This window comes from Rattus rattus, chromosome 11, assembly GCF_011064425.1.
Source record: "Rattus rattus isolate New Zealand chromosome 11, Rrattus_CSIRO_v1, whole genome shotgun sequence".
NCBI lineage: Eukaryota > Metazoa > Chordata > Mammalia > Rodentia > Muridae > Rattus > Rattus rattus.
Window position 1 is genome coordinate 73,711,620 of NC_046164.1, and position 14,266 is coordinate 73,725,885.

Here is a 14,266-nt window from a genome sequence, read left to right on the forward strand (position 1 = left end):
TTTCAGAAAAGAGTGGCTTCACTGTTCCGGGCACTGCCTGCCTATTTGTCTGTGCCATGTGCATGCAGTGCCTGTGGAGGCCAGAAGAGGGCATCAGATGCCCGGGACCTGGAGTTACAGACAGTTGAGCTGCTGTGTTGGGGCTGGAAATCAAATCCAGATCAACTGTAATAGAGTACCCAGTGCTCTCAACTTCTGAGCCTCCTCTACAGCCCTGTGCCCTGTGTCTGTATCCCCATTTTAACAACATATAGTACAGGGCTGGAGAGATGTCTCGGCAGTTAAGAGCACTGGCTGCTGTTATAGAAGTTCGGAGTTCAATTCCCAGCACCCACATGGTAGCTCACAGCCATCTGTCGTGGGATCTGATGATTCCTTCTGGCACGTAGGTGTACATGTAAACAGAGTACTCATGTACATAAAACAAATAAAATTTAAAAAATATACATACATACATACATACATACATCAAGTACAGCCAGTGGGATACACCTTTAATCCCAGCACTCAGAGGCAGAGGCAGGCCTGGTCTACAGCGTAAGTTCTAAGAGAAACCCATCTTAAATAGCAAACAAACAAACAAATTACACACACGTACACACACACACACACACACACACACACACACATATACACACACACAGAGACTACAGATATAACTTAAACAGGACACGACACCCCTTTCTTCTGGACTCATTGTGTAGGAATGTACTGGCTCCTTCTGCTGTGTCAGAGGGTTCATGCTAGTCAGAGCCACGAGGTGTTCATTCTGAGCCCTCCATAAGGGCCCGTCTGAGCTCCCATTTGCTAACTGAGGTATCGCCTGCTTACTCCACGTTTCTGCCTCAGCCTCTCCTTCCCTGGGAGCAAGTGACAGCCTAGGCACCCAGGGTGGTGAGAAGGGTTCAGGAAGATCGTGTCTCAGGCCTCAAGTGAGAGACAAATAAGTAGACAGCAGGCTCGCAATGGCTGCCTGGATGCAGACAGACATTCTCGATGTGGATGTGGGCGCTGGGGGATGACAGGGAAACCGAGGAGGACCGACTAGCCCAAGTCCCTGCTCCAAATGGTGGCCACACGATGGCTCTGTCTGGTGATCATGGTGCGTCCTGTACACGGTCCTGGGCATCTAGGGAGCCCCGCACACTGCTGTGCAGCTCTGCAGCTTGCTCTTCTCGCTCAGGTACCTGTGTCCTCGGCCAGACACGGAAGCCCTGCTGCCACGCTCGGGACTGTGGAGGGCCCGGCAGCCCCAGGTCTCAGCCGATGTGGCACTAACTGGATGGGGAAGATGTGTCTGTGCCCCCCTAGGCTCTTTGAACTCTGAGTCCTGGTTCCGGGCCGCTCTCCTCCTCTGTCCGTGCCTCGGCACTGCTTCCTGAGGCTCCAGGCAGGATGACCTCCTGTCAGGGCAGGGCAGGCTGGGCCACCCCTGAGGGGTTGCCAGCAGGAGAGGTGTTTACTCTGAGATGTGTCCCCATTCTGCTCCACAGGCCTCTCCAGCTTTGCCTCTGCCTCTGCATCCCTGTGCCCCGTTCTGTCCCCACCCTGGAGAGGAGCCCTGTGGGAGCAGCATCCCCTTTGCCCGTGGATGTCCTCTGCAGCATTTGTAGCTCCTCTCTCCACACCACAGCCCACTAGTTTTGAAATGTACCTTGGTCCCAGCCACCCCTCCTGAGGCCCCTGGATGCCATTGCAGTGTCCTCTTAGGAAGACCCCAGACTCAAGGCTAAGTCCTCAGGGCCAGGGCCTGCTGTCTACCTCTTAGCCTTACTTGGGTCACCGTGGACACTGGCCTCCCCTCTTCTGGAGGAGCCCTACTCAGCCTACAAGCAGAAACAGTGCCCTGGGGCATGGTGACCGTGGCGACTGTGAAGACATGTTAGGCAGCACGGACCCTGGCCTGGGGGACACAGGCTTCCCAAAGGCTCAGCTCATTTCCTCAGCCTTGACCCTGAGGAACCAGCCAAGAGCAGACAGCGGCTGCAGAAGGGGAGCCACTGGCTCCAGCCGGACAGGACGCACAGACTAATCCCTGGCCGGCCAGGCGGTGCTGTCCACGGTTCCTATTGTTGGCTCTTCTGATTGTGCGTTTATCCTTCTTAATCTCCCGCAGGCACCCTTCTCTGGGCCAGCGCCATGTCCTGCACATTCACCTCTGTAAGACTAGTTCCTTCTGATAAGGACCAGGGCTGGGGACATGCCAGGTCGCTGCTGCCGCCCTTGTGCACAGAGCGAGCAGGCCATGAAGAGCATTGCACACCTGTGACCCCGTGAGGCAGGGTCCTGGCAAGGTCCTGGGAAGGACGCCCTTTCCAGTCAGCAGCCTCAGCAGGCGGTACTGTCTGAGCCACTTCTTAGAGAATGGGTCTGAGGCTTAGGGGGGCAGGTACTCCCCAAGACCACTCCTCCCCCGGGGAGCCTCGCCATTACTGTGACCCCATGGGAAGCCCCAGGTTGGCTGACATCTGGGGCGCTCCCTTCAGCAACTGTGGAGTCTCTGCTACACCCAGTCTTCTCTGTGCCTGGTGGAGCTTATAAAATCCCCTGGCACCATAAATCACTTCAGCTCCAGGAGCTGCTTTCTGCACTTTCCAGCAGGCAGCAGGCAGCTGAGCAGGGGGTGTCCCTGTCCTCTCAGTGGGGGTTTTGGAAGCTGCGTTCAGAGCTCCCAGCAAGACGTCCACTCTAGGCAGCTCTGCTGTGGACCTCCGGGCAGGCTGGATAGACGAAGCCAGGCAGACTCTTAGGTGGTCCCCATCACCTCTCAGACCTGGCATGTCCAGATACCTCCCAGGACTCTCAGCTCTTTCGGCAGAGCTGGCTGCTTGCCATCCAAGATGGTCAGGAGCTGCCCCGACGTTCCTGAAAGTTGAGGTGGAAGGAACCGGAAGGGGCAGGGACAGCGTGCATTGCTGAATTTCTTTGTTCCAGCGGTTCGTGTGCTTGTAAAGCTTTGGACATGACCGACCCGACCCCTTCCTGATAGCTCAGCCTTACCTGAAGAATGGGGTTTGCATGAGGATCCCAGGATTTTTCTAGGTCATGGTGTCTCTTCTCAGGAGAGCTCTTAGCCCAGCATGACTGTTGTGTCATTGGATGGCCTCCCAGTGCCAGGCCTGGGATATAGATGCCATCTCTACCACTAGTGTCCACCCTTTGAGAGTCCCTAAGTGGCTTCAAGGAGCCTGAGCAGCAGTGACCCTGGATGTCAGGCTGGTGGGCCCAACTCTCCAGGGTCTAGGTGGGAGGCAGGGCAGGCTGCCTGTGTGCCGCTCTGCATCAGGATATCCCAGGTCGCACCCAAGGACCCTCCCTTCCTAAGGACCCCTTCAGAGGGGCCCTGAGTTTAGGGGTGAGCAGTAAGGGTGTGAGTGAGTGGGATGAGAAGTAAGGCTTCTGTTTAACTTAGAATTTCTCTTGTGTTTTCAGAGGCTCACGTGCTTGTAAAACTTTGGAAAAGTATAAAGAGGTTAAAAGAAACAACCCCCACCCACCTGTAACTACACCACTCAGACAGAACCAGGGCTGACATTGCTGTAACTTCCAGGGTTGTTTTTATGCATTTATATATGTCATATATCTTTAAACAAAAATAGTATCATGCTATATACATTATTTTATAAGCTGCTTTTTCTCCTTACTCACATAGTATATCTTTCTTTGTCAGTGCATATAGGCCTTGATTTTTACACAGGCTGCATAGCATTCTCTGCTGTGGACGTGCATAAATATTTACCCAGTCCCCCACAGGTGAACGGACACTAAGAGTACTTCCATATTGCCCAAGGCCAGTCTCTGGGGCTAGCCCCCACCTTGGGCTCAGTTCCGAGAAGAGGTGGCTGGCTCAGAGGGTCTGCATGTTATCAAGGCTCTACTTCCAGAAGGGCCATGCAGGTGGCCGCCTTTCCTGACAGCCAGTATGGTAGAAGAGCAAAGTGGGTCTGTGAGGTGCCCTGTTCTAATCCTCTACCTTTCTCCTCTCCAGGGCTGAACCCATCAGAACCACTGTCTTTCAGTACCCAGTGGGCTGGCCACCAATGCAGGAGCTGCCCCCCTCCCTGAGGGCACCCCCACCCGGTGGATGGTCCGTACAGTCCAGAGTCCAGTGGGGCTGAGCTCTTCCCCACCTCCCTGCCTGACTTCCCACCTGCCTCATCAGTCATAGCAAAGACTCAACCTAGGAAGCAGAGCCGCCTTCCCTCTGTTTGCCCTGGGGCCTCTGAGCCTGGCCTCCCCATCCACTCACCATCCCTCAGGCCATTTCTCAGGAAGAACATTCCAGTGCTTATAAAGAAAGTCTATCCTCAGTGGCTGGCCTGTCTCTCTTGCTGGCACTCCTGTTCTTGACTCTTTCCTGCCTCCCTCAGGAGACAGGTGGGCTGGAATGAGACCATATCCCCTCCTGGGTGCTTAGGGAATCAGTAGAGGCTCAGCCAGGCTGGGCACAGCGTATGCCAGTGTGGCGGCGGCCCAGCTAGTAAGTGGCCCCAGGCTGGGGAAGGGAGCCGAGGACTGCCAATCGTCCCGGGCCCTGAAGAGCTGAAGGCTTGCATCTGCCCGGGCTGAGCTGGTGCCAAGAAATGGCATGAGGGGGGCGGGGGAGCATGAGAGCCAGATCTCTGGCCTGGAGGGAACAGAGAAGTAGGGTTCCCAAGGGCAGGCCCTGGACTTGGAAGAGTGGTCTGTAGCCACTGACAGGGCTGTGGCAGACCCTCAGGGGAGTGGCTCCCTAGGGAGTGGCTCAGGGCCTTCCAAGGTTGCACCCTGGCCAGTGGGGAGTCACAAGGGCTGCAGGATCTGCACTTCCTTCCTCAGTTGGGTTTCTAGGTTCTGTGCTAGGTGACAATGTGGCCCTTGATCTCTAAGCCTCTGGTGGATGGCTCAGAAATTCATGGGCCTAGGGGCTATCTCTCATGCCCCATCTTGCATGGGCATCTGCCTTTCCTGAAAAGCCCCGTGGAAGAAGAATCTGAAGCCAGATCTCAAAGCCTTAAAGCCTCAGGTTCCTCACCTGTGAAATGGGCAGGCACAGGCCCCAGAAGGTACGTGGAGGACTGGCTTTGGGTCTAAGGAGCGTCAGAAAAGGAGACCCAGTAGCCTCAGCCCTGTGCCCACCTCCACCCTGCCCACTACTCTGGACATGAGTTCCTTGCCTGGCTAAAAGATCACAGCACTAACTGGATCCTGGGGCTCCTTTTCCAGGAGCTCCTTAGTGGTGGGAAGTGAGCGCTACGTACAGGCCAGGTGAGGGCACAGGCAGGGTTTAGGGCTAGGGCTGTCCTCAAAGCCACCACCCGGTCCTCCACAGCTGGGCTATGGCTCCATGCAAGGCCTACGGGGTGAGGATTGGGGTGGTCAATGTCCAGGCTCGAAGTGCCCAGGGGCGGTGGCCCAGGGAGCAAGCTAGGGGAGGGCTGCAGGCAGCGGTGGGTGTGGAGCGGGCCAGGTGGGCACCGCGGGCGCCTACTTCATGCCACTGCGCAGCACCTGGTTGGCTGCGATGAGCATGACACTGATGATGAAGGCGATGGCGAAGGCGCAGATGAGGCTCTTGCGCACGCACGTCTGGCGGATCTGCTGGTTGGAACAGGCTGCAGCCGCCCACCAGGAACACCAGGGAAAGAGACAGAGGGGGACAGCGAAGGGATAGAATCAGATCTGCACTTCGGCACAAGGACTCGACTTGGGGCAAACGGGGACACTGGGCCAGGATAAGTAAGGTGGCCGCCTACACAAACCCTCGGTACGTACCCCTGCTCAAGCACTGGAACCCACCCACGAAGACCCAAGGCAGGCCACTCACTCTCCACGTCCACGGGACACTCCTCAGCCGTGCCCAGGTGGCTCTCCTCCTCCGTCATGATGATGTTCTCTATGTCCTTCATGGACAGGTGCTCACAGAAGGTGTCATAGAGAAGTCGCTTCAGCTCGTCCACTGTCAGCTTCTGCATGTCACACTTGGGTGGCAAAAGGGACAAGCGCTCTGGCCACCGCCCTGCCACAGTCCCCACCCGGCACCCTGTAAGCACACATTCCCAAAGACAGACAGGCTGCCAGAGTCCCAGGCAGCCAGGGCGTACCTTCCAGAAGACGGTGTCAAAGTCCGTGCCGTGGAACTTCTCTGGGATCCCTGAGGTGGAAAGCTTCGGTCCCAGGAGCGTTACAAACTCCTCAAAGTCGACTTGGCCATCACCTAGAGTGGGCACAGGGTCAAACTGAGACAGCATGAGCAGGCATCCCAGAGTTCAGGGCCTGGAATGGAGTCTTGGCCCGCCTCTGACCAACCATTGGACCTCAGCCCCTTCCCTGAGCCTTCACAGTCAGTTTCAGGGGTGCCTAATGTGCCAGGCTGGGAGCTAATGTCAAGGCTACCAAATGTGGTGGAGCTCTATGGGAGACCATGTGGGAGGAGAGCAGCAGATGGTCCCCAGATGTGGGACACCCTCCTGGTACACTCAGAACCCTCACGGCCCTCAGCACAGCACTGATCGTCCGCAGAGCACCCTTTCTGCCGTACAGATGGGAAAGGAGCTCGCCCTCTGTGGGGAGAGGCAACAGGTGGGAGGGCGCCGAGGGGACTTGGCATTACTAACCATTCTCAGTCGTTTATCTTTCATAAAAAATACCAGGTGGCAAATGCAGCCGCCATTTCTTTGGGCGGTAGAAGCTGAGCTATTTATCCCGCTCTCCCTTTCTTATACTTAAAATCTTTCTCAGACCGTGGAGTGGGAGGGGCAGTCTTAGACCCATATGTGGCCGGGACTGTCACACCTCTTCTGACCCCCACTTTCTAGGATGAGAACTGTTGGTAGATCATGACCACCCCGGAAGCAAAAGGCCAGAGTGGACCCAGCCTCCATGGCTCAGGTCCCGGGGCCTAGGTGATGGTGGGCAAGTGAACCAAGGCAGGGCATCTCACCATCCATATCTAGCCGCTGGATGATAACCTCAAGCTCCACCTCGTTGGGCATGTAGCCCAGGGAGCGCATGGCCGTTCCCAGCTCCTGCTTAGAGATGAAGCCATTGCCATCGCGGTCGAATACCTTGAAGGCCTCTCGGATCTCTGTGGAGGAACAGAGAAGCTGAAACCAGCCCTGTTCCCAGCAGCCCCTTTCTGGTGTTCCTGAGGTCTGAGATCTCCACTCAGAACCTGTAGTTCTGTTGAGAACCAGTCATAGGGCGTCCAGAACACACTCGAGCTGTGACCCGGGGTCTCTGGGCAGGCAGAGAAGAGACCACACTTGGGTCCGACAGCCTTCCCAGCATGCTCTGGACTACACCATGTGGTGGGTGCAGATCCGCTGGCCAGGTTACCTGCAGAAAGCTCCCTGCTTGGCATCATCGTGCCTAATCCCCTTCCAGATGGACTTCCTGTCCCGGTCAGCAGCACTAGCTCATGGTGGGATGGCCACATAATTCTAGCTAGTGAGTGATGACGGTTAGGACTAACAGGACTTCTGGTTTAGACAAAGACAGGAATAATAGCTGACCCACACCAGGCCCAGGCATGATCTTTTTTTTTTTTTTTTTTTTTTTTTTCCGGAGCTGGGGACCGAACCCAGGGCCTTGCCTTCCTAGGCAAGCGCTCTACCACTGAGCTAAATCCCCAACCCCAGGCATGATCTTTTATCTCCATGCTCTCCATAAGTACAGTAGGAAAGACCGAGACCTGAGGACCCGAGGGATTCTGCACTTGACTGGAACTATGGGACCAAACAACACAACATATGCTCTTGGGCCAGCCTTGGTCTTCCACAGCAAATGGGTGGTGTGTGGTGCACCATTACAACAAACACAGCAGGAAGCTGCTGAGGGTTCCTAACCTCTCACCTTTGCCCTACCTGTCTCCCTGCTGCCAGCTCTTAATAATCAAACCCAGCAGGATCATAAAGCACGTTCCCCTAGAGGGACAGACTTCAATCCATCAGATCCAGATCCTTGTGCACTCTCCACCCACATGGCCTTTGCCTAAATTGTTCCCTGGGTAGAATTTCACTTGGCAGGCAAAGTCAAGGTAGGGGTGTGTGCGTGTGCGTGTGCGTGTGCGTGTGCGTGTGCGTGTGTGTGTGTGTGTGTGATTAAAGACAGATGAGGTGTTCCACAACTGCAGACCTGGAAGGGTTTATGGAGGGCAGGAGGCCAGCCTAGTTCAGTGAGGATTCAGGGTGATCACACTGTTCTACTGGTTACAGTATCCCAGGCCTTAGGCTCCATAAACCCTGAAATGGCTTGTAAGGGCCTATACTTTCCCTGGCTTTAGGAGACCAGGGAGTGCAGGCCAGCCTGTTGGCTCTACCACAGAACAGAAACCATGGTCCTGATCCTCCTCTTCCCGTCCATGTGGGATCACACATTTAGTCTGGGGGTCAGAGTCCCACTGGCAGGCTGGGCTAAACATTCATTCCCCACACACGCCTCGGGCAAGTCTTAGGGACTGTTTTCTGCCTCAGGAACTGTCAGGGCCGAGAAAGTGGCTGGGCTGGTAGATCTGAGCCAGACCCGGGGCTTCCTGAAAACCCTGGATCCTAGCAGCTCTAGGCCAAGCACCACCAGCATTGTCCTGGGCCCTGAAGGAGGCGATGTGCCCCTCGTGGCCAGAAGTGAAGCTCTGGCAGCAGCCAGGGCTGCTGAGGAGAATCAAGGCTGCTGGGGGAAGAGCGGTTGCATGGAGTGTCTGGATAGCATGGAGGCGCGCTTACGTTCCTTCTCTCCCACCTCCTTTCTCCTCCTGCTCTTTCCTCCCTCGTCCCTGCTCTCATTTCTAACCAGTGCCGTCACCTTTCTGGACTGGTGTCCGGGACACACCCCAGGGATCCCCTCAAGCCTGGAGGACACCAAGCTGCTTTGAACCCGAAGCTTTGTCTGTGGCGTTATTCCTGTCCTCCTATCAAACTCAGATGTAGCCCAGATCCCCAGCTGGATGATTCTGTCGCTCTGCCCCTGGCTGGCCTCATCGTTTCTCTGGTTGCCCATCCCTCCACACACCTGCACTTTCCCTGAAGTGATTGTGCTGGGACCAAGTGGGTCTTGTCCACCGAGGGTCCCCATTACCTAGACCAGGGCCTGTCCCTGAAGGTACAAACATGCTGGGCGCTCAAAGGACTGAACAACCAAAGTGGGAGTCCATCTACTAGAGCACTCAGGAAACAGAGGTTTCCGCACCTCAGCGCAGGTCTCTGGGTCACCCACAGAAGAGAGAGATATAACTGACGGTTAGGGAACTGGCCACAGTTTGGCTTGAGGAACTTCAGAGTCAGAAACTGTGCCCCTTGGAGTCTGAGGCCCATGCCTAGGTACCAGGAAGGTTGCCAAGGTCCTGGATACAGTGGGGGTGCTATGGGAGCCACTCTTTGCTGCGAGCTGAGGCCTGAGCTATACTCCCCACCTCGGCAGGGTTCAGGGTGACTCCCCAATTGCGGTGCCCTTTTCTGAAGCCCCTGAGGAAAATGCACCAGACAGAAGCCACAATAATGAGCAAGTGAATCTTGGGACGTATGCTCAGGGGACAGGCTCTCAGACAGCCGCGTGAGTACCAAAGACATCTCTCAGGCAGGCCTGACCTCCCAAGGCTCCCGGGTAAATCCACAGCTGGCTACTCTCCATCTGTGCTCGCCCCTCCTCCCTCCTCAGCACATCTAGCTCACACTAATGTTTCAGAACACTATCCCCGCCCAGCTGCCCATCTGCCTATATGAGGTCCGGTTCAGGCATCGTCTTCTCAGCCAGAGGAGCACTCTGGACCCAGGTCACGGACCCAGGTTTGAATCCCAGCTCTGGTGTAATGTTGCTGTCTACTTGTGCGATGAACTTTCTGCGGTGATTAAAGAAGAAGAACCATCCGAGGTGGCCATTGTAAATCAAACCATCTCCGATGGCAGTATGGGAGGAGAGGGGAAGTCTAGGGTAACCTGGGGTGCCATGCCGGCCTGCCTGATAGTAGCCTGCCCAAGACCCAGCCTTGAATTCTGCCTCTCCTGCTCAGTAGCCAAGTGACCTGGACAAGACACTTATTTCCCTCTGAGTCTCAGATGCCTCGGCTGTGAAATAAGATGAGATTCTTGTTCCACGGCTGAGGTCTAGCCTCTGCTAAGGGCTCCATGGGGGAGGAGGGTCAAGATGTCCTGCCACTGTATGCCATGGACAACCACTACTAGATGCATTCCCCGAAAGCCTTACTCCTTTCCCTGCCCCATGAGGCCAGGCAAAACTTGTTGTACTCCATCTTGGCATGGGGATGTCTGGCCCGAAAATGGGCTGGCAGGGCCTCTAGGTTTCCAGGCTGATATTGTCCCCTACCTTCCATTTATAACATGGCATCCCCAGACCCTCCCCACCTGTGGAGCTGCACTGGGGCTCTTCTTCCACAGACCCAAAAGGAGGCCAGCCTTCTGCCCGAGTTTGAGCCTGGAGAGAGAGGGAACACTGGAAAGGGGCAGTAGTCATCCTCTGTGATGACTTCCCTTCTCCGCAGCCTTGGCTCTGAGCCCCAACTCTCCATCCTCCTTGAATTTTTGGCCTGTGCAGAGGCAGCTGCCAGGCTTGGGGTTCAGGAAGCAAGGGCAGAGAAGGGGGCTCCCCAGTGGTCCCCAACTGGCCACCCTCAACAAAGGCTTCACAGTTCCATCCCAGAACCCGGCCTTCGGGCTGCCTGCCTCTCTGGGGAGCCACTTCGATCCCTGCCTTTGAATGCTGGACTCCATTGTCTAGGTGAGTATCTGTCTCAGTGTTCTGGAGGTCCCCGCTTGGATGTATTTCAGAAAGAGGTTATGTTCCAGCCATGGTGAGGTATATTTTGGAGGAATATGGGAGCACCCGTGCCTCTCCTACATAGGGCTGGGTGGCCTCCAGGTTAACTCTGCCTAGCCCCTTCCTCCCCCTGCTGATCGCCATGCAACTCCCTAGGGCCTCAGGTTCCCCAGTCCCGGCCCCCATCTTGCCCTTCTTAGCCCAATTCCCATGCCCTTTGCTGCCCTGCCTTGGAGCCTATTCTAAGCTGGTGGGTCTGCAGAGTGTCTTCCTACATTCGGTCCTTAGCCCCCACTGCCAGGCCCTGAGTACTCTCACAGCATTCTCCACCGCCATCCATCCTGGGGCCAGCAGTGGCAATCCCCTTTTATTGGTGAGGAAAGCAAGACTCAGAGAGGAAAATGGTTGTCCAAGTTCATTCCCTAAGCCCAGGGTGCAGAGACTCGAACCCAGTACTGCCTGGCTGTTCTCTCACCAGCCCGTTCCGCTCCTCCCTTCCTGCTCCTGGTCCTCCTCCCCGTGCAGATGACTGCCCCCTGGGGTTTCTGCGGCAGGCAGGCATGGGGTGTCTGCAGCATTTGGTCATGGGCCTCCCCTGTCTAGTCTGTGGGCTCCTTGACTGATTCCTTCCAGCCAATAGGCCTGGGGCTTACCCAGACTGCCCTGGGACAGCGATTGTGCTGGAGAAGTTAAGGGAGCAAAAGTGGCATCTGTGTGAAGGATAGCCACTCTGCAGCCAGCCCTGGCATTCAAGACCCGCTGCAGGGAGCCCAGAGCCTGGTTTTCAGCAGCCAAAGAGGGACAAGGAGGATTTCCTGCCTTCATTTGTAGATGCCCGTAGGCGTCTGCTGGCTCTGTGCCCTCCACCTGCCAGCCACAGGGATGACCCTGTCCTTCAGGTGTCCCCTGCACCAGGGCCCCTCCTCTAGTCCAAAGGGGACCAGAGAGAAGCAGGGAGTGTGTTTGGTGCGATGGTGACTAACACCACTGGTCTTCTGCCAGCATGTCCGCCTGGTGGCTCGAAGGGCGCTTGGGCCTCCCTGCCCCTGCACAGCCCACCGTGGCGCTCCACACCCCTGCATGCCAGTCTCTCAGCTTCTCTCTATCCTGCGTGTGCACTCTAGTACCAAGGCATCAGGAGTGGAGAGATCCAGTGAGACCTGGAGTTGTGAGGCCAGGGTCATGGTGGGGGTGCTGGGAGCAAGAGGAAGAAGGAGGCCGAATCTGCCCAGGGTCTGGGGCAGACCTGCAGCCTCTGTCCCAAGAGTGGAGAGAAAGGGGTAGACGAACGCTCCTGCATTGGCTCAGAATAAAAGGCAATAAAGTACAGGAAAACTGGCCCTGCTCTGCGCCCCTCCCAGGCCTCATCCCTTTCCCTCAACCTGAAGCAGCCTCTGCTTTGGTCCAGACAGGACAGGACCTGAGTTTCCGGGGGTGGATGCTAAGGTCAGGTCAGGGACGGCACCTTCTATCTGTCCCGCGGCTTTCCCTGTACCTGACTGAGTTCATGGGGGTTGTGGGACGTGGGTGTCTGGTGGACTGTGGTGCAGTGAGCTTGGCAATTGCACCCTCTCTCTCTCTCTTTCTCTCCCCACAGTCTACTCGCCCAAAATTTGCCCCAGACCAGGCCTGGACTGAGGAAGGACTTCCCGAATGGCTTCCCCTGGGGTCCCACTAATCTCCTTTCCTGTGTTGGTCACTCCAACGCACTCCTATGAACCCAGATGAGACCTCAGAGCTGAGACCCCTCGACTCTAGGGATCCGAGACAGGCCCATTATCTGGGTAATCTCAACCCCTCCCCCAGCAGCCGACAAACACCTAAGGGACCAAGACTCCCATCAGCTCAGAGTCCCCGACTCCACTCCATATGGGGCCTCAAGAGGCCTGGGGGAGGGGAATCTTGAGCACACCCCTGCCCCCAATCTCCGGAGAGAAAGAGCTAGGAAGGCCCAGGGGTCTCACTGCGCCCCAGGACACTCAGTCCAGGAACCCCAGCCTCTGCGTGCTACTCTGATCTTCAGTAGCCAACTGCCGGCGTGCGGTCCCCATTCCCGAAAGGCACGGGGACTAGGGTCGGGGGAGGTTTAGGTTCCGGCCTCTGCCTTTTCCTTCCAGGCTTCTCTTTCGCGACCGAGCCTCCCAATCCGGCCACTTGTTGTCGCCAACGCCTCCCGGCTGCCTCGGCAGCGCACGGGTGGGGGTCCCCCGCAGGGCCGCAGAAGGGGATGGGGACAGCCCCGCACCCGGCAAGAGCGGGGCAGTCGCCCTCTCTCCCCTTCTCCCACTGCCGGAGCAGATTGGATTCTCAACGCGACACGAGCGGAATGTCAATAGGAGCGCAGAGCCACGGGCGGGCGCCGCGGAAGGGATCAGGATGCGGGCGCTCCGGCGGCGGGCGCGGGGGGCAACAGCTCGGACACCCCACTTCAGCCCCCGCCGCCTTGCCGCACCGTCACCGCCGGCCACGCGGCCCAGTGACCTCGCTGCGGGGCCCCGCAAGTTTCCGCAGCGCCGGGGGCCACGCGGGCAGGGACCGGGCTATCCCTGCGCCGCGGCGACCCCCACCGCGGCGCCCGGGGCCACCCGGCCGTCCGCCTCCGGCGCAGCCGCTCATCCGAGTCGCGCAGCAGGGTCCCCGGCGCCCCGGGCCAGCGCGGCACCTGGGTGCACAGGTAGGAGGGCGCGTGGCAGGGGTCCCGGCGGGGCACTCACCCTCTAGCTCGTCTTCAGGGATATCCACCGGGCGCTGCTCCGACAGCAGGTTGGGCACGTGTAGATGCCCCCGGTACATCAACGCCGCCGTCACCGGGTGGAACGGCATCTTGGAGGCTCCGCGCCCGCCCGCCCGCCGCAAACTTTGAGGCCGGGGCTCATGGGCCGCCAGCGGCCCAGGGGGCGGCTGGAGCGGCGGGCGCGCGGTGCGGCGCGCAGTGGCGGCGGCGAGGCAATGGGCACCGCCGGGACCTAGCGCCCCGCGCCCCGGGCTGTCGGGCCATGCCGCCGGCTCCCTCGTCAGGATCCCGGCCGGGGCCTCGCAGGGACGGCGGGGCGGCGCCGCTCTGGCCTCTCGGCTCCGACCGCTGCGCGTTGCGCTCCCTCCGCGCTGCCCGCGCGCTCCGCGTTGCTCGCCGCCCGCTCGTCCGCTCGCTGGTGCGGCTGCCCGGCCCGCCGCTCCGGCTCCCGCCGCCGCCGCCGCCGCCGCCGCCTGCACTCTCACTCGCTCGCTCGCTGGCTCGCTCTGTGCGGCGCTCGCCGCGCTCCGCCTCCCCGCCCGCCCCTCCCGCCCCCCCCCCTTCCCGCCGCCGGCCCCTGAGCGGCCGCCCCGAGCCCTCCCGGGCGCCTTCTCTGGTTCTCCCGACTCTGCTTTTCCCCAGTCTGCTTCGGATTGCTGTCTCCCGCACCCCTCGTTTGCAGCCAGCGGGACCCGGGTGGTGTGGACTAGGGGTGGAGCCGTTCCTTGCACCCCCCTGTCCCACCTGCCCCCCACTAGCCCTCCCCCAGCGAGAGCGGAGAGC

General features: G+C 58.3%; 2 protein-coding genes across 3 annotated transcripts in view; one reads left to right on the forward strand and one right to left on the reverse strand.

Annotated features, from left to right (window-relative positions):
* The window catches only part of Zmat5 (zinc finger matrin-type 5), a 39,261-nt gene extending 34,951 nt beyond the window's left edge, over positions 1-4,310 (forward strand). For both annotated transcript variants that reach the window (XM_032916273.1, XM_032916274.1), the window contains exon 6: positions 3,989-4,310. In XM_032916273.1, coding sequence (XP_032772164.1) covers positions 3,989-4,118 — 130 coding nt within the window. In that variant the 3' untranslated portion in view covers positions 4,119-4,310. The remainder of the gene's footprint in view (positions 1-3,988) is intronic.
* Cabp7 (calcium binding protein 7) lies at positions 3,534-14,001 on the reverse strand. Its single transcript, XM_032916272.1, has 5 exons — positions 13,464-14,001; positions 6,923-7,066; positions 6,084-6,196; positions 5,807-5,960; positions 3,534-5,594 (listed from the first exon to the last, which is right to left on the reverse strand). The coding sequence occupies exons 1-5, from the start codon at positions 13,570-13,572 to the stop codon at positions 5,467-5,469; spliced, it is 648 nt and encodes a 215-aa protein (XP_032772163.1). The 5' UTR covers positions 13,573-14,001; the 3' UTR covers positions 3,534-5,466.
* Positions 14,002-14,266: the final 265 nt, after the last annotated feature.